The following is a 20,299-nucleotide window of genomic DNA, read 5'->3' as shown; positions in this document are numbered from 1 at the left end:
ATGAAACTTTGTACAGGAGTTCTTCATTTAATTTCATTTGACACCTATTTCAGGATTTTTCTGAATATTATACAGGAAATTAGAAAAAAAAATTCTAAGGGTGGCTAATTTTTTTTTTCTAAAAAAGTTGCAATGTGTCTATAACTCAAGAACCAAGACAGTTAGAATCATGAAACTTTGTACAGGAGTTCTTCATTTAATTTCATTTGACACCTATTTCAGGATTTTTCTGAATATTATACAGGAAATTAGAAAAAAAAATTCTAAGGGTGGCTAATTTTTTTTTTCTAAAAAAGTTGCAATGTGTCTATAACTCAAGAACCAAGACAGTTAGAATCATGAAACTTTGTACAGGAGTTCTTCATTTAATTTCATTTGACACCTATTTCAGGATTTTTCTGAATATTATACAGGAAATTAGAAAAAAAAATTCTAAGGGTGGCTAATATTTTTTTTTCTAAAAAAGTGGCAAAGTGTCTATAACTCAAGAACCAAGACAGTTAGAATCATGAAACTTTGTACGAAGGTTCTCCATTTAATTTCATTTGACACCTATTTCAGGATTTTTTTGAATAATATACATAAAGTAAAAAAAAAATTTTAAGGGTGGCTCATTTTTTTTTCTAAAAAAGTAGCAAAATATCTATAACTCAAGAACCAAGACAGTTAGAATCATGAAACTTTGTACAGGGATTCTTCATCTAATTTCATTTGACACCTATTTCAGGATTTTTCTGAATATTATACAGGAAATTAGAAAAAAAATTCTAAGGGTGGCTAATTTTTTTTTTTTTTAAAGTTGCAAAGTGTCTATAACTCAAGAACCAAGACAGTTAAAATCATTTACAATTAAAAATTACGAATAATAAAACCCAATTTTTTATCTGCCTTAATGACAAGAAATTTTCTAGTTAGCAGGCATAAATACTACTACAGATAATAATTAGTCTGATACGAATTTAAATAACTGTGAAATCGATCCATATTTTTATGATGTACCTGGAATAGTCAAGACTGTCAATTTAAATAAAAATTATTTTAATATATATTTCCGGGTACATAAAATGTTATTGCTATTCTTGTAATTAGAAACAAAATCTTATATAAAAATTATGACAAATTAATTTAAGTAAACAAGCTTACCTACTGCAGGATTTTCAAAACATTCCATTAAAATTCTAGTTTCACCTATTAAAAGAGAGAACATTTTCATTGCGTGCCTTACCTTATTACTAATATTTAGAATGTACATAATTTCAAAATTCCTGAAATGGTTCTATGGTCAAATTATTCAAGGAACACTTGTGTATACATTTTCAAATTTAAATTATGACTTCAGTTATGAGCATTTTGCGAAATTTTACATAATTTTTTTCACAAATCCTCATTTTTCTCAAAATCTTCTACATGACTCCAAAATTCCTGAAATAGGTCTCCACTCAAAATATTCAAGGAATATGTGTATAAATTTTCGAATTTTCAGACTCCTTTGTCCAAAATCATTGTTTTTCTCAAAATTCCTAACAAAACGACTCAGTTACAACAAAAAATATGTGCCAAAAGTAAGAATAATATAAGCGTTGGTGCAGTACATAATTATTAATAATAAGGCACAGGAAACGTACAAATTTCATTCTTAGTATAACATAAATAATACAACGATCTACGTCAATTTCATTTAATATTTTGAATGTCTTTAAAAGCTTTTTCACATTTTAACCTAACGCCTTAATATTTGCCACTTCTGCATACAATTTCTTGCTTTAGAACTACATTAAAATATAGAATAATTTTTAAAAAATACGACAATGTGGACAACACAAAGGCATTACAACCTTCCCAATATTTTTTATTTTAGCCATATAGATATATGTTTAATTATACCATTATAAATATTTTATTTTTAAATAACCATTATTCCTTGATAAAAAAAAATCTCCATCGCCTTGTCATTAAAAATATTTGTTTAATGATAACTGAAGAATTATTACAGCTTCTCGAAGTGACTCAAAAACTCAATTTTAAAGGATCATTCCAGGCACATAAGTTCACCTAAATGCCTGGAAGAGATCTAATTGTACCTAAATGATTATTCCAAGCATTTCCATTATTTTCTGAAGTACTTCAAGAATACTTCCAGGCAATTAAAGTACTGCCAATGTCTGGAGAGATCAAAATCTGGAGTAGATACTTGAGGAATTATTACAGGTACTCAAAGTGATTTAAAACCCCAATTTAAGAGTACTTAAAGCATTATTCCAGGCACATAAGTTCACTTAAATGTCTGGAAGATAATACTCAATAATACATAAAATAATTATTCCAGGCACTTAAGATGATTCAAATGTCTCGAATAAAGTTTCAAACTTCAGGAGTTCTCTAAATAATTCAGGGAGAGGTTTAGAAGTACTTCAAGGTTTTTTTAAGGCACTCATAGTACTGCCAATGCCTATTAATTCCAATTTAAATTTTTCTCTATTTCACAAAAATTGTTTAATTTTTGAAGAATATTGACAGGAAAAACGTCATTTATCGACTCAATTGCCTGGAAGATTTTTTTTTTAATTTTTGACCTCGATGCAATTATCTTGTGGACTTGTGGCAGCAACTATGTCGACTATATTGTCAACTCAAATTAAAAAAAATATCAAAAGAGAAAATACCATAAAAAGGAAAAATTAAATAATAATTCAGACATCTTAAACCATCAAAAAAATCCGGGGGGAGTTGACCGTCGGCCTTCTCAAAAAATGTCACCGTGTTGCAGAAATATCCGAAATTTCAAAGGCGATGCGGCCGGTTATCCGAAGGGGAAATGCCAATTTGAGATTCCGCCACGTTGCCGCTGTTTTACCTTTAAAAATATAATTGAATTAAACTAAATTAAATTATACTTTTAAAGGTAAAACCGAGGGGCATGTCTTATAGTCGGCCATCTTGAATTCAGTTTTGTTGCTACAGGCGTGACTTATAAATGCACAACAATAAAACAATAACAATAGGGCGGCCATCTTGAATTTAGTTTATTGGTAGGCGTGGCTTCTGAGACATTAACAACCAGTTTGACGTCACGCGGTTGTGATAAAACGGCCGATACGACTTGATTTCGTGAAAATCATCGCTTTAAATAAAAATCATAACAACGTGGCAACGTTGTCCTTCCAATCCGTAAGTCCGTTTTTTGGGGTGGTTGGCACACGCCGAGTGCATTTCGTGTTCGTGCTCTCGGGGCACTCGGGCGTCGCGACGCGTTTTGTTTATAAACGGTTGTGAACGTGAATCGACCGACCGCGTTAGTGTTTTTCATTTTTTTGTTTTGATTGGGTTGGTAACTAGTTGAATTTTTTAGGTTATGTTTTCACCGTTAAACGATGTCAAAGTAGCGTATTTTAAATCTTAATAAAATACCGTGAACATTTTTCAAAAATTCCGGAAAAACAAATTTTCTTTCTGCTGTTAAAAAAAAGAACAAATTAATGACACTTTATGGGAGCCATTTTTTCTGCCCTACAAGACTACGTCGTCAAATTTAAAATCCGACGTTTCGTTTTTTAGAAACCATCCTCATCAATGTTCGCTCTCTGGGATTTTTCCAGTACCATGAGTAAGACAAAGTTAAACATAATTATGACGATATTTATGTGTAAGAGAAAAATAGGTATACATTTTTTAAAAATAAATCAATGTTGGTATATTAAACAAGTACTTGATTACTTTGGACTCCAGCACTTAACGTAAACACACATGTTTATTATTACAAAACTTTGAGTAAAAATTCAAGAGTGTTATCCTAAATAAACCCCAATTACCAAATTTTATTCATATCAGGCAAATAACAAGAAAGTTTAAAAAAAAAATAGTCCCTCACAATAAATAATATTTGTACATTAAATCCCGATTATTTTTTTTTTGTTATCATTAGGACCCACTGTATTGAAATTTTTGTCTAGCGAAATGCCTTGTATCGGTCCACTGGGTCGCATGAATGTTATGATAATGCACGGTCAAAACTTTGCCGACTTATCACGGCTAAAAGAACACGATTTGGTAAAAGATATGCATATATTCGGATTGTTCAGAGTCTTTTGAATATTTCCTTACCGATTCCCAAAAGTTTTGAGCTATTTTAAGTATTTTATCAATGAAATTAGTGAGCAAGTCCAAGCCGATTCATCCACTTTGACGCCATGTTGTCAATACCCCCACGCGCCATTAAAATTGGGCATAGACGTCAAAATCGACCATTTTCCCACGATGTTTTAGGGTATAAAAAAAGGTTTTTACCCTAAGATGTGTACATGGAAAAATAGTAGAAGGCTTCAGGAACCGATTAACATCAATTCTGGCTCGATTCCGGTGGGTTTTAGTAGTTAAATTTCGATTATAAAAAAGGTCTTTTTTGTCGGGGAAAATGCACGTTTTCATTGCCATGGAAACGCGGCCTTGGCAAGAAAAATAAATTGACTTTAAAGGCGTCCTTGTCTCAAACAAAAAGATAAATGAAAATTTGCAAGCAATCAAGTTGTAGCCTCATATTTCTAGATTATAAAAAGGTAAACGTCATTTCTCTACCCCAAATAGAACCAAAGTTATAAGCACTTTTGTCCTTCGGGTCTGAATTTTGTGCGAAAACTCCACTATGGAAGAGCTTAATAACAACATAACCTAAAACAATGTTTATACACCATTTAAAAAGACTTCTTAGCCATCTCTTTTTAACACATAAATAACGCCATAAGTTCATCTTTGTCTAACCTATAAAGTCTATTGTTTTCTTCACATAATGAGTGCGACAAAGACAAAGCGCATGGACAATTTAACTAGTCAAACAGAGACCGACATATTTTTTAAAAGCATTCTTTTCATAGAAATTAGCACGTACCAAAACGATTGAAAACTAACCTTCATAATTCAATTCCCATCATAGAAAAATCAATAAAAACGCATCTCAGATCTCAAATCAATGGGGTGACTGGGGTAAAACTCTAGGGTGGGATATTCCCTAAGAGGGGTCACTCATAATGAGGGTGGCTCCCGCTCTAAATCTCGCCCTGATGCTAAAATATACACATTACAGTGTTTCAATATTGTGATGTTTTACGTAATGAGTTGAGTGATTTTTGTGAACGTTCTAGTGAATATTCAGTGATGGGGAACAGCCATTCCGGAGGAAGGAAATCCAGGAGTTTACCGACTTCACCGGAAGTCCGGCGAGCTAAGTTGTTAGTGAATATTTGAATAAACTGATAAGACGAATGTTCTAAGTTTTGTTGAGCACTTTATAGTTCAATAACTCAAAAACTTGTGAGAATATTCATGGGAGTATTCTCTATATAAATATTGCAAAGGGGTCAAAGAGATACAGGAAAAAGTTTCTTAAGTTTAAGGTCTAAAGTTACTCACTTTAAAGTCTAATATCTCCGTAACGAATGGATATATTCTCATGAAACAAAAAGCAAAATATTCAAAAAACGATTCTGCTTCTATAAACTCGAAAAAACAAACGAATTTTTTACTGTGCAGACCAATTAAACGGGAATAATCGGGACGCGGATGGCAACCATCCGCTTAACAGGCCATAAATCATTTCCTACATCCAGATCGGGCTTATAAATTATCCGAATGCCATTAAGCGAGGCTCCCCCCCGATTAAATAGAATTCACGCTTTTGAAGCTAAAACAACTTCGGTTTTAGTTTGACGGGTTTATTTTCGGTGCAGTTTAAGTGCTCTTTGAGGGCCTTTAAATCATTAAATTTTAGGAGAGGTAACGTGTGATTTAATTAAGCAAATTTCAGTGATAAACCGAATCTAGTGACTATTTTTCTCAATTATTCTTCTCAAAGTTCTACAGGTTGGAAGTTACCTCTGAAGGGTGCCGTTTGGAACACTGAGGTTGGGTCCAAAAAATTGAAAAATATACATGTATTCCAAAATTAGAAGTCAAAGTCCCAAAATAGCCCCAATATTGACGTTATTTCAAGATAAACACAGATCTCGGTTATAAATCGCCTCTTGAACCGAAGAAACTCAAGACTTCTCCCGCACAATTAAATGTGTATACTTTAGGGGGGTTTTTGAATGGCCTAGCCTACGTAATCACAAACTATTTAGTAGTAAAGTACACGTATCTTTTATAAATTTAAATGCTTATTTAGCACTAAAGAATACACGAAAATATGCAAGAAGTCACTTTATTTATTCACTGTATAGACATATAGATCACAAAAGTTAGGTTAGAATAAAATGATAATTGTTTCAATTAAATGTAAGCTGTCAGCTGTCAATGGATGACGTACTTGACATTTCTGAATAGTCTCGCGGCAGTAAGATTGTTCTGCTACATTGTGTGATTAATGCCTTGTACATAACACTCTCACGAGATGTGTCATTGTCATGTAATAAATTCCCAGGGAGAAAATGCTAATATCTCTAAACTGTAGTGAGCTAGTGACTTGAAAATTGGTACACAGATTCTTCAAATAACTTCATTGGACACCTATTTCAGCGTTTTTCTCAAAAATAAAAAAAAAATTGAGAAATTAGCCTTGGAAGTTGAACAAATTTTTTGAAAAAAAAAACATTAATTTTTAGGGACAAAAGGCTTATATCTCTGAACCTGAGTGAGATAGAGACTTGAAAATTGGTACATAGATTCTTCAAATAAATTCATTGGACACTTATTTCAGCGTTTTTCTCAAAAATAAAAAAAAAATTGAGAAATTAGCCTTGGAAGTTGAAGAGAAATTTTTTGAAAAAAAAACATTAATTCTCAGGGACAAAAGGCTCATATCTCTAAACCTGAGTGAGATAGAGACTTAAAAATTGGTACACAGATTCTTCAAATAAATTCATTGGACACCTATTTTAGCGTTTTTCTCAAAAATAAAAAAAAAATTAGAAATTAGCCTTGGAAGTTGGAAGAAATTTTTTGAAAAAAAAACATTAATTCTCAGGGACAAAAGGCTCATATCTCTGAACCTGAGTGAGATAGAGACTTGAAAATTGGTATACAGATTCTTCAAATAAATTCATTAAACACCTATTTCAGCGTTTTTCTCAAAAATAAAAAAAAAATTGAGAAATCAGCCTTGGAAGTTGAAGAAATTTTTTGAAAAAAAAAACATTAATTCTCAGGGACAAAATGCTCATATCTCTGAACCTAAGTGAGATAGAGACTTGAAAATTGGTATACAGATTCTTCAAATAAATTCATTGGACACTTATTTCAGCGTTTTTCTCAAAAATAAAAAAAAAATTGAGAAATTAGCCTTGGAAGTTGAAGAGAAATTTTTTGAAAAAAAAAAACATTAATTCTCAGGGGCAAAGGGCTCATATCTCTGAACCTGAGTGAGATAGAGACTTGAAAATTGGTACATAGATTCTTCAAATAAATTCATTAAACACCTATTTCAGCGTTTTTCTCAAAAATAAAAAATAAATGAGAAATTAGGCTTGGAAGTTGAAGAAATTTTTTGAAAAAAAAAACATTAATTCTCAGGGACAAAAGGCTCATATCCCTGAACCTGAGTGAGATAGAGACTTGAAAATTGGTACACAAATTCTTCAAATAAATTCATTGGACACCTATTTCAGCGTTTTTCTCAAAAATAAAAAATAAATGAGAAATCAGCCTTGGAAGTTGAAGAAATTTTTTGAAAAAAAAACATTAATTCTCAGGGACAAAAGGCTCATATCTCTGAACCTAAGTGAGATAGAGACTTGAAAATTGGTATACAGATTCTTCAAATAAATTCATTAAACACCTATTTCAGGGTTTTTCTCAAAAATAAAAAAAAATTGAGAAAATAGCCTTGGAAGTTGAAGAAATTTTTTGAAAAAAAAAACATTAATTCTCAGGGACAAAAGGCTCATATCTCTGAACCTGAGTGAGATAGAGACTTGAAAATTGGCATACAGATTCTTCAAATAAATTCATTGGACACCTATTTCAGCGTTTTTTCTCAAAAATAAAAAAAAAATTGACAAATTAGCCTTGGAAGTTGAAGAAATTTTTTGAAAAAAAAAAAACATTAATTCTCAGGGACAAAAGGCTCATATCTCTGAACCAGAGTGAGATAGAGACTTGAAAATTGGTATACAGATTCTTCAAATAAATTCATTGGACACCTATTTCAGGTTTTTCTCAAAAATAAAAAAAAATTGAGAAATAGCCTTGGAAGTTGAAGAAATTTTTTGAAAAAAAAACATTAATTCTCAGGGACAAAAGGCTCATATCTCTGAACCTGAGTGAGGTAGAGACTTGAAAATTGGTACATAGATTCTTCAAATAAATTCATTGGACACCTATTTCAGCGTTTTTCTCAAAAATAAAAAAAAATTGAGAAATTAGCCTTGGAAGTTGAAGAAATTTTTGAAAAAAAAAACATTAATTCTCAGGGACAAAAGGCTCATATCTCTGAACCTGAGTGAGATAGAGACTTAAAAATTGGTACACAGATTCTTCAAATAAATTCATTGAACACCTATTTCAGCGTTTTTTCTCAAAAATAAAAAAAAATTGAGAAATTAGCCTTGGAAGTTGAAGAAATTTTTTGAAAAAAAAAACATTAATTCTCAGGGACAAAAGGCTCATATCTCTGAACCTGAGTGAGATAGAGCGTTGAAAATTGGTATACAGATTCCTCAGATAAATTCATTGGACACTTATTTCAGCGTTTTTCTCAAAATAAAAAAAAATTGAGAAATTAGCCTTGGAAGTTGAAGAAATTTTTTGAAAAAAAAACATTAATTCTCAGGGACAAAAGGCTCATATCTCTGAACCTGAGTGAGATAGAGACTTGAAAATTGGTATAGAGATTCTTCAAATAAATTCATTGGACACCTATTTCAGCGTTTTTCTCAAAAATAAAAAAAAAATTGAGAAATCAGCCTTGGAAGTTGAAGAAATTTTTTGAAAAAAAAAAACATTAATTCTCAGGGACAAAAGGCTCATATCTCTGAACCTAAGTGAGATAGAGACTTGAAAATTGGTATACAGATTCTTCAAATAAATTCATTGGACACCTATTTCAGCGTTTTTCTCAAAAATTAAAAAAAAATTGAGAAATCAGCCTTGGAAGTTGAAGAAATTTTTTGAAAAAAAAAACATTAATTCTCAGGGACAAAAGGCTCATATCTCTGAACCTGAGTGAGATAGAGACTTGAAAATTGGTATACAGATTCTTCAAATAAATTCATTGGACACCTATTTCAGCGTTTTTCTCAAAAATAAAAAAAAAATGAGAAATTAGCCTTGGAAGTTGAAGAAATTTTTTGAAAAAAAAAAACATTAATTCTCAGGGACAAAAGGATCATATCTCTGAACCTGAGTGAGATAGAGACTTGAAAATTGGTATACCAGATTCTTCAAATAAATTCATTGGGCACCTATTTCAGCGTTTTTTCTCAAAAATAAAAAAAAAAATAAGAAATTAGCCTTGGAAGTTGAATAAATTTTTTGAAAAAAAAAACATTAATTCTCAGGGACAAAAGGCTCATATCTCTGAACCTGAGTAAGATAGAGACTTGAAAATTGGTATACAGATTCTTCAAATAAATTCATTGAACACATATTTCAGCGTTTTTCTCAAAAATAAAAAAGAATTGAGAAAATAGCCTTGAAAGTTGAAGACATTTTCTTTAAAAAAAAAACATTAATTCTCAGGGACAAAAGGCTCATATCTCTGAACCTGAGTGAGGTAGAGACTTGAAAATTGGTATACAGATTCTTCAAATAAATTCATTGGACACCTATTTCAGCGTTTTTCTCAAAAATAAAAAAAAATTAAGAAAATAGCCTTGGAAGTTGAAGAAATTTTTTGAAAAAAAAAACATTAATTCTCAGGGACAAAAGGCTCATATCTCTGAACCTGAGTGAGGTAGAGACTTAAAAATTGGTACACAGATTCTCCAAATAAATTCATTGGATACCTATTTCAGCGTTTTTCTCAAAAATAAAAAAAAATTGAGAAATTAGCCTTGGAAGTTGAAGAAATTTTTTGAAAAAAAAAACATTAATTCTCAGGGACAAAAGGCTCATATCTCTGAACCTGAGTGAGACAGAGACTTGAAAATTGGTATACAGATTCTTCAAATAAATTCATTGAACACCTATTTCAGCGTTTTTCAGAAGAGATACATTTAGATATTGAAATTATAGCTAATGGCAAACTTTATATGTTATACAGGTTTTTGTACAGTAGGAGGATCTTATGGAAAACATTGAAGGATTTCCAATATTCTAAGGGAAAAATACTACTAAAGTTCATTATTATTTTTAAAATAACATGTTAATTGCGCCTTAATCTGTCTGAATTTATTTAAGCTGAAAGTCTAGTACGTCTAGCCTTAAACAAATAAACAAACCAGACCGCCATATTTAAATTTGTTTAGATAAACGAGAGGTTTTGTATCCTAAAATCGGATTTCGCCTTTTATTATCGCGCACACGACATGCTTTGACATAAACAACTCGGACTACATAAACCAATTTTCTTATTTTTATTTGTTCGATAGATCGTCGGCGATTCCTCATAAGGGCGGTACCGCTACCAGTGCCATACCGTTGCCGGGCAGTGCGCTGCCGGCCCGACGATGTCCCCCGGACAAGGTACGACCGGTCGCCGGCTCCTCCAGGGCCCCCAGCCCCGCCCTCAGTATGATCCCCCGAGGGCCGCCCGCCGCCCCTCCTCAGATCTCCAGCCCCTATCAGACACCGACGGCCGCCCCTAAGAATTCTACCGTCACTCAGAACGGTTCCATGTTGGATAAATTGAAATTGTTCAAGGTAGGTTCATGTGTTCGTAATCAGTGTAAGATTGTAAATATGACTCCGGCACTTGATGTAAACATTAATGCACAATATTTCAAAAATTTGCAAAAGGTTAATAAATAAAATAATCCTAAATTTCATTAAAATCAGACAATTAATAAGAAATTAGAAAAATTTATTACATTAAATCTCTGTTGACTTTTTTTCATCATTAGGACCCACTGTATCATAATTTTTGTCTAGCAAAATGCCATGGATCCGTCCGCTGTGTCGCATGAAAATAAAACTTTGGTCAATTATCACGGCTAAAAGAACACAATTTGGTAAGAGATATGCATATATTCGGATTGTCCAGAGTCTCTTGAATATTTCCATATCAATTCCTGAAAGTTTTGAGCTATATTAAGCATTTTATCAATGAAATTAGGAAGCGGGTTCAAGCCAGTTCATCCACTTTGACGCCATGTTGTAAAAGACGCCATTAAAATTGGCCATAAACGTCAAAATCGACCATTTTCACACGATGTTTTAGGGTATAAAAAAAGGTTTTTAGCGTAAAATTTGTACATGGAAAAATAGTAGAAGGCTTCAAGAACGTATTAACATCAATTCTGGCCAGATTCCAATCGGTTTTGGTAGTTAAATTTCGATTATAAAAAAGGTCCTTATTCGGCGAATATCCCCGTTTTCGTTGCCATGGAGACCCGGCCATGGGTTGCTTTGAAAATACTTAGTGTGCAGGTGAATTTTTTAGCGATTTTTCGCGATTGGTACTTAATATGAAAAAAAATATTTTTGAAGTACTTATAATAACTGTGAAAAATTGAAATTTTAGTATGTTGTACTAAAATAAACGACGTATTTCCTCATGCAGTCAGGACTCCTCTATGACATACAGGGTGCGCACAATTAATTTCCAAAGTCAAAAAATTAAATAATTTCTCAATTTTTTTTATTTTTGAGAAAAACGCTGAAATAGGTGATCAATGAATTTATTTGAAGAATCTGTATACCAATTTTCAAGTCTCTAGCTGACTCAGGTTCAGAGATATGAGCCTTTTGTCCCTGAGAATTAATGTTTTTTTTTTTCAAAAAATTTCTTCAACTTCCAAGCCTAATTTCTCAATTTTTTTTTATTTTTGAGAAAAACCCTGAAATAGGTGTCCAATGAATTTATTTGAAGAATCTGTAAACCAATTTTCAAGTCTCTATCTCACTCAGGTTCAGAGATATGAGCCTTTTGTCCCTGAAAATTATTTTTTTTTTTAGAGAAAATATCTTCAAATTCCAAGGCTAATTTCTCAATTTCTTTTTTATTTTTGAGAAAAACGCTGAAATAGGTGTCCAATTAATTTATTTGAAGAATCTGTGAACCAATTTTCAAGTCTCTATCTCACTCAGGTTCAGAGATATGAGCCTTTTGTCCCTGAAAATTATTTTTTATTTTAGAGAAAATATCTTCAAATTCCAAGGCTAATTTCTCAATTTTTTTTTTATTTTTGAGAAAAACGCTGAAATAGGTGTCCAATTAATTTATTTGAAGAATCTGTGTACCAATTTTCAAGTCTCTATCTCACTCAGGTTCAGAGATATGAGCCTTTTGTCCCTAAGAATTAATGTTTTTTTTTTCAAAAAATATCTTCAACTTCCAAGGCTGATTTCTCAATTTTTTTTTTATTTTTGAGAAAAACGCTGAAATAGGTGTCCAATGAATTTATTTGAAGAATCTGTATACCAATTTTCAAGTCTCTATCTCACTTAGGTTCAGAGATATGAGCCTTTTTGTCCCTGAGAATTAATGTTTTTTTTTTCAAAAAATATCTTCAACTTCCAAGGCTGATTTCTCAATTTTTTTTTATTTTTGAGAAAAACGCTGAAATAAATAGCCTTGGAAAAATCCAAACATCACTTCTCTACCTTAAATAGAACCAAAGTTATAAGCACTTTTGTCCGACAAGTCCCCATTTTCGGCGGGAAATTTTTAAACGGAGTGTGTTTTATTGGAACTTCCTTCTAATAGTAATGGTACGTATCCTGTGACTGTATCTTAGGCTCCAAGGACAGAACAGTGTTTTAATTAGTGTCATTTTAGGGTGTTTTTTACTTTTAAATTACAGTATTTTTTTTTTCAAAAAGCTGCATATTAAAAAAGAGAAAAAATCATTAATTTGGCGTGCAAAAGAGACAAGTGCACCGTAGGAGGGTGTGTCAATATCCGCCCTTCTTGTTACCCGCATCCGCAATGACAGATGGATGACATTAGTGACGGAACAGAATGACATACGTCAGTGTGACCGTTTGTTTAAATTTGTTGTGTCATACTAATTTTCCATTTTTGGCATTTTCTTGCTTTATTTGTGTTTAAATTAGTGTTTTAATATTTCAACGGTGATAAATAGTTAGAAACTTAAGAAACTGGGTTTATAAGCTGTAAGTGTTACATTTCTGCACACACTTGTCCTTGCATTGCAGTACATAGTTCACTTATATGGCAAATAATTACGTTTTGTAATAAAATGTTTTATTAAAGCCAAAACCTGTTAAGGAACATTGAGGATTGATCCTCAAATTAATAAATTTTCGTGTAATATTGCCACTGTCACTCTCACGAGATGTGTGCCCAAACCACAGTCATGGCAGTTCAAACTATTTACCGATGACTTCTATATTGTAACAGTTTCAACTAAACACCCAAATTAAACTTGATAATTTATTCTAGAATAATGAGAAAACTAGTGCTAACACAAATGGCAAGAGGACAAGCTCATCCAGTGGGGGTGTCGTCAGCTAAAAGCGAAAGAAGTGACAGCAGTGCCTCCCTGGATGTCAACCCCGAACCCAAACCACCCAAAAACATATCCAGAATCAAACAGACTACTAAACCAGCCAATAATAGCTCTAGGTACTTTAGTTTCAACCGATTCCCTTGACCTAAATAACCTTATTTTTGTCTTGTGTCTTAGTATTAAGACCCAGATTCAAAAGAATAGTCCCAGTCCAGCCAAAAAAGTCCAAAATGGGGGCCCCAAAATGGCCACGGAGGTGGAAAAACATGCCACCAAAGTATCCCAGTTAGCGGGCAGCAAACTGGCCGAGCCAAAAGTCAGAGTGTCAGCCCTTAATAAGGAGGTGAAGTCAAGTGCTGTACAAAGTGGCAATGGCACCGGAATACCTAAACCCACCCTGGCAGTCAAAGGTAATAGTTTGATTTACGTACAGGTTAAAGGATTTTTAAAAATATTGACTAATAGGCACCACGAAATCCTCCTCTTCTAACATTCCCCTGCACCCAGCATCGAAAGCGCCGAGCATATCACGTGAATCGTCACAACATTCCTTGTCCAATCATAAACCGGCTGTGGCCATGGTGTCACCGATGAAGTGCGAGAAGGACACCAGTACTACTGGTGTGACAAAAGAGCAGCCGCTGTCGGAGAGCAGCGCCTCTACCGGCCCCTACAGTAACTCCAGCGACAGTTCCTCGGTGATTTACCGGCCGTCAAGCGAGAGCAGCTGTTCCGAGAATGTCCATAATCCGATCCCCAATAGGTAAGTCGTGTAATTTTTATTTAAATGCTTGGACTATAGAATCTTATTGATGAGTAACGGTTTGCGCCTTGTCACGCCCACAAGTTGTACCTGGTTTCACTTTAACGGGACCTTAGTCCGAGCGCTATTGACCGAAAACATATGACTTTTTCAATATGATAAGAGACTAAAAGCAAACTGTGTAAATAAAATTTTCTTTAAGTCAAAAGTTTGGCAGGCATTTATTATTTGACAGATAAGAGTTTCAAAAAGTATATGCCCCTTATGAAGACGTTGAATTACTTAATCAATTCTAATTGTTTTTTTAGAGTTGCTAAGATATATTGATTATGGAATATTTATGCTTCCTATACAGATTTTCCTTTTATTCACACTTGATAAAACATTCCAAGTCAGTCTAAAAAAAATTACACTTAAAGGCATGTTTATATACAAGAACCCGAACGCCCGGACTATAGAATCTTGACTGGATATCGGTGTGCGCTTTGTCACACCCGTTGCCAAAATAAGTCGTTTCACTTTAGCGGGACCTTAGTCCGAGCGCAATTGACCGAAAACATTTAAACCCTTATATATTTTTTTAAAATAGGAAGGAACCATTGACTTTTCTATCGGAACCTCCGCACGTCCCCCACCCGCCCCTGGAGCCGTTGAAAGAAGCCCCCCAGGAGGCCGAGAGTCCGATAAAGTCCAAAGCGGTGACGTCACCGACGACCCAACCGAGACTCACCACCACCATTCCCAACCATATCAGACAAACCATCAAGTCGAAAGTGGGCGAGGGAAACGTGTTAGAAAAGGACAAGAATATTGTCAGCATGAAACATATTAGGGAGCAGAGTTACGTGGCGAAACAGCAGCACCATCTGGATGATTTTCCGGATAATATGGCGAGTTTCGCGATGGATGTGAAGATTAACGGGGCGGTCAAAGAGGGCGGCGGTGAAAATTTAAGTATAGAACCGATGCGGCCGTTGCTACGGGGTTATTGTAGCACTTTAACGTTACCCGGGCGGCAAAGGGGCGGCTGCAATAGGGCGACCGACGGGGATTATTGCGAGATCACGTTGGCCAACGGGTAAGAGTATACTGGGTGTTAATTAATTGAGTGCCGATAATACGGGATGTGATTCCTTGGGTGAAAATTTGAGAAAACGTCCATAACTCAAAAAGTTGTCCAGATACAATTTTGAAAATTTGTACACAGATTCTCTGGATAATTTGGTTGGACACCTATTTCAGCGTTTTTCAAAATTTGTACAAGATTTTGAGAAAAAAAATATTTTTAGAAAAAAAACAATTTTTTTTTATAAAATTTGAGAAAACGTCCATAACTCAAAAAGTTGTTCAGATACAATTTTGAAAATTTGTGCACATATTCTCTGGACAATTTGGTTTAACACCTATTTCAGCGTTTTTCAAAATTTGAACATAATTTTGAGAAAAAAATATTTTCGAAAAAAAAAACATTTTTTTGTCATAAAATTTGAGAAAATGTCCATAACTCAAAAAGTTGACCAAATACAATTTTGAAAATTTGTACACAGATTCTCTGGACAATTTGGTTGGACACTTATTTCAGCGTTTTTCAAAATTTTCACAAGATTTTGAGAAAAAAAATATTTTCGAAAAAAAAAAAATTTTTTTGTCATAAAATTTGAGAAAACGTCCATAACTCAAAAAGTTGTCCAGATACAATTTTGAAAATTTGTACACAGATTCTCTGGACAATTTGGTTGGACACCTATTTCAGCGTTTTTTAAAATTTGAACATAATTTTGAGAAAAAAAATATTTTCGAAAAAAAAAAACATTTTTTTTTCATAAAATTTGAGAAATTGTTCATAACTCAAAAAGTTGACCAAATACAATTTTGAAAATTTGGACACATATTCTCTGGACAATTTGGTTGGACACCTTTTTCAGCGTTTTTCAAAATTTGTCCAAAATTTTGAGAAAAAAAATATTTTCGAAAAAAAAACATTTTTTTGTCATAAAATTTGAGAAAACGTCCATAACTCAAAAAGTTGACCAAATACAATTTTGAAAATTTGTACACAGATTCTCTGGACAATTTGGTTGGACACTTATTTCAGCGTTTTTCAAAATTTTCACAAGATTTTGAGAAAAAAAATATTTTCGAAAAAAAAAAATTTTTTTTGTCATAAAATTTGAGAAAACGTCCATAACTCAAAAAGTTGACCAAATACAATTTTCAAAATTTGTACACAGATTCTCTGGACAATTTGGTTGGACACCTATTTCAGCGTTTTTCAAAATTTTCACAAGATTTTGAGAAAAAAAATATTTTCGAAAAAAAAAAATTTTTTTTGTCATAAAATTTGAGAAAATGTCCATAACTCAAAAAGTTGACAAAATACAATTTTCAAAATTTGTACACAGATTCTCTGGACAATTTGGTTGGACACCTATTTCAGCGTTTTTCAAAATTTTAACATAATTTTGAGAAAAAAAATATTTTTGAAAAAAAAAAAAATTTTTTGTCATAAAATTTGAGAAAATGTCCATAACTCAAAAAGTTGACAAAATACAATTTTCAAAATTTGTACACAGATTCTCTGGACAATTTGGTTGGACACCTATTTCAGCGTTTTTCAAAATTTGAACATAATTTTGAGAAAAAAAATATTTTCGAAAAAAAAACATTTTATTGTCATAAAATTTGAGAAAATGTCCATAACTCAAAAAGTTGACCAAATACAATTTTGAAAATTTGTACACAGATTCTCTGGATAATTTGGTTGGACACCTATTTCAGCGTTTTTCAAAATTTTCACAAGATTTTGAGAAAAAAAATATTTTCGAAAAAAAAAAAATTTTTTTGTCATAAAATTTGAGAAAATGTCCATAACTCAAAAAGTTGACAAAATACAATTTTCAAAATTTGTACACAGATTCTCTGGACAATTTGGTTGGACACCTATTTCAGCGTTTTTCAAAATTTTAACATAATTTTGAGAAAAAAAATATTTTCGAAGAAAAAAACATTTTTTTGTCATAAAATTTGAGAAAATGTCCATAACTCAAAAAGTTGACCAAATACAATTTTCAAAATTTGTACACAGATTCTCTGGACAATTTGGTTGGACACCTATTTCAGCGTTTTTCAAAATTTTCACAAGATTTTGAGAAAAAAAATATTTTCGAAAAAAAAAAATTTTTTTTGTCATAAAATTTGAGAAAATGTCCATAACTCAAAAAGTTGACAAAATACAATTTTCAAAATTTGTACACAGATTCTCTGGACAATTTGGTTGGACACCTATTTCAGCATTTTTCAAAATTTGAACATAATTTTGAGAAAAAAAATATTTTTGAAAAAAAAAACATTTTTTTGTCATAAAATTTGAGAAAATGTCCATAACTCAAAAAGTTGACCAAATACAATTTTGAAAATTTGTACACAGATTCTCTGGATAATTTGGTTGGACACCTATTTCAGCGTTTTTCAAAATTTTTACAAGATTTTGAGAAAAAAAATATTTTCGAAAAAAAAAAAATTTTTTTGTCATAAAATTTGAGAAAATGTCCATAACTCAAAAAGTTGACAAAATACAATTTTGAAAATTTGTACACAGATTCTCTGGATAATTTGGTTTGACACCTATTTCAGCGTTTTTCAAAATTTTAACATAATTTTGAGAAAAAAAATATTTTTGAAGAAAAAAACATTTTTTTGTCATAAAATTTGAGAAAATGTCCATAACTCAAAAAGTTGACAAAATACAATTTTGAAAATTTGTACACAGATTCTCTGGATAATTTGGTTTGACACCTATTTCAGCGTTTTTCAAAATTTGAACATAATTTTGAGAAAAAAAATATTTTCGAAAAAAAAAACATTTTTTTGTCATAAAATTTGAGAAAATGTCCATAACTCAAAAAGTTGACCAAATACAATTTTCAAAATTTGTACACAGATTCTTTGGACAATTTGGTTGGACACCTGTTTCAGCGTTTTTCAAAATTTGAACAGAATTTTGAGAAAAAAAATATTTTCGAAAAAAAAAAACATTTTTTTGTCATAAAATTTGAGAAAATGTCCATAACTCAAAAAGTTGACCAAATACAATTTTGAAAATTTGTACAAATATTCTCTGGACAATTTGGTTGGACACCTATTTCAGCGTTTTTCAAAATTTGTACAAGATTTTGAGAAAAAAAATATTTTTGAAAAAAAAACAATTTTTTTTTATAAAATTTGAGAAAACGTCCATAACTCAAAAAGTTGACCAAATACAATTTTCAAAATTTGTACACATATTCTCTGGACAATTTGGTTGGACACCTATTTTAGCGTTTTTCAAGATTTGAACTTAATTTTGAGAAAAAAAATATTTTCGAAAAAAAAAAAATTTTTTTTGTCATAAAATTTGAGAAAATGTCCATAACTCAAAAAGTTGACCAAATAGAATTTTGAAAATTTGTACACAGATTCTCTGGATAATTTGGTTGGACACCTATTTCAGCGTTTTTCAAAATTTGTCCAAAATTTTGAAAAAAAATATTTTTAGAAATTATATTAAGTTTCTGCTAAAATGCTCTGACTGGACTCGGCTTAAAGCACTTTTGAAGTTTTTCCTTAAAAAATGGATTTCTAGACAGATTTGTTGCCTTTCTATTTCATCAATTGTGACATTATTTTCTTTATCATTGTCTAAATTCTAAATCAATTAAATAGAAAATCATGAAAATAAGGTAAAAGCAATTTTTTTTTAATCTTACTTATGGACATTTTCTAAAATTAAAAATTTTTTCAGAAAATGCTAAAATGTGGAAAACCGACTTCTACAAATTTTGTTTGTAATTTTTTTCCATTCGGCGTCAACTTTAGCTTCCTCGCTTCCCCCACTGCAAACTACCCTGCACACATTCACTATTCATATGATGAGTCATTTTTTTCTAGTGGTTTTTTCTCAGATATCAATTTTTCGTTTACAAAATATTATAATGGTTGACCTAAACAAACCTACATATTAATACGCTCATTCTTCACTAAAATGACACAATTATTTAAACTTATCCCGAACCTTTACCATTTTTGTGTCCTTTCAATTTCAGATATTTATCGGAAAGCGAGATCCTACGCGGGTCAAACCCCATGGACATACCGGACGGTTACTTATCGGAGGGCGGATCGGTTTTGTACGCCCGTAGGTTACAAAATATACCCCAAAACAACGGGTAAGTTTTCAAATCCCTATATGGTAATTTTTAATAAATATGCTTTTATTAGCCCGGGTTGTATCTATGGATTCAGTTAATAAAAAGCGTTAACTATATAACTGTTTTCTCATAGATAGAGCACATGCACGCTTTTTACCCTGATTTCAATCATTTTGTAAATACCTTAATTATGATTTTTTATTTGAGGTAATTGATTATGATTGATTCTCCGACCCTCTGCTCCTGTCATAAAAACTCTTTGTTATTGAAAATTATTTTCCAATTTAAATATTATATCAAAGGAAAATGAATAAGCACCTCACTGTGGCCCACCTACCGGTTGTCGCAAATAATCGGCTTAAGATAAACAACAACGGGATAGGAGGGAAATTCCATAGAAAGCGAACGGGGGGAAAGTGAGCACAATGATACAGACGCTCTTTTATCAGGCTAAAGGATTAAATTCTTATGGGGAAGAGGGATTATTTAATTTGGAGATTGCGTGGGGTGGAGCGAACAGTTTTTCATTTTCGACTTGGGGAGCCCCAGAAGGCCGTTGATTCATTGCCGGTTTTATGTTTATAAACACGTGAAAGGATTGAGAGTGTGTATTTGGTAAAAATCGCCTATTTTTGGATCGCTTAAAACGGTCGAAAAGAACAGTTTTTATGGTCGAAGCACTTGATCTCACACAAGTGACGGAGTATTTTGGAAACTATTGAGAGTAATTAATAATATATCTCTTATACTCTTATTATATATTATTAATAAGAGTATAAGAGAGAGAGAGT

At 32.1% G+C, this 20,299-nt stretch overlaps 1 protein-coding gene across 3 annotated transcripts in view; it reads left to right on the top strand.

Annotated features, from left to right (window-relative positions):
* The window catches only part of LOC126749711 (protein sickie-like), a 57,866-nt gene extending 38,319 nt beyond the window's left edge, over nt 1-19,547 (top strand). For 2 of the 3 annotated variants that reach the window (XM_050459395.1, XM_050459394.1), the window contains exons 3-8: nt 10,518-10,788; nt 13,493-13,675; nt 13,737-13,969; nt 14,025-14,322; nt 14,912-15,400; nt 19,404-19,547. In XM_050459395.1, coding sequence (XP_050315352.1) covers nt 13,497-13,675; nt 13,737-13,969; nt 14,025-14,322; nt 14,912-15,400; nt 19,404-19,530 — 1,326 coding nt within the window. In that variant the 5' untranslated portion in view covers nt 10,518-10,788; nt 13,493-13,496 and the 3' untranslated portion in view covers nt 19,531-19,547. Of the gene's footprint in view, nt 1-10,517; nt 10,789-13,070; nt 13,204-13,492; nt 13,676-13,736; nt 13,970-14,024; nt 14,323-14,911; nt 15,401-19,403 lie in introns of those variants that run through there. The other variant, XM_050459396.1, reaches the window with a different exon arrangement.
* The last annotated feature ends 752 nt before the right edge of the window (nt 19,548-20,299 follow it).

The sequence above is a fragment of the Anthonomus grandis genome, unplaced genomic scaffold (assembly GCF_022605725.1).
Source record: "Anthonomus grandis grandis unplaced genomic scaffold, icAntGran1.3 ctg00000516.1, whole genome shotgun sequence".
NCBI lineage: Eukaryota > Metazoa > Arthropoda > Insecta > Coleoptera > Curculionidae > Anthonomus > Anthonomus grandis.
This window is presented reverse-complemented; position numbering and strand designations above follow the sequence as displayed.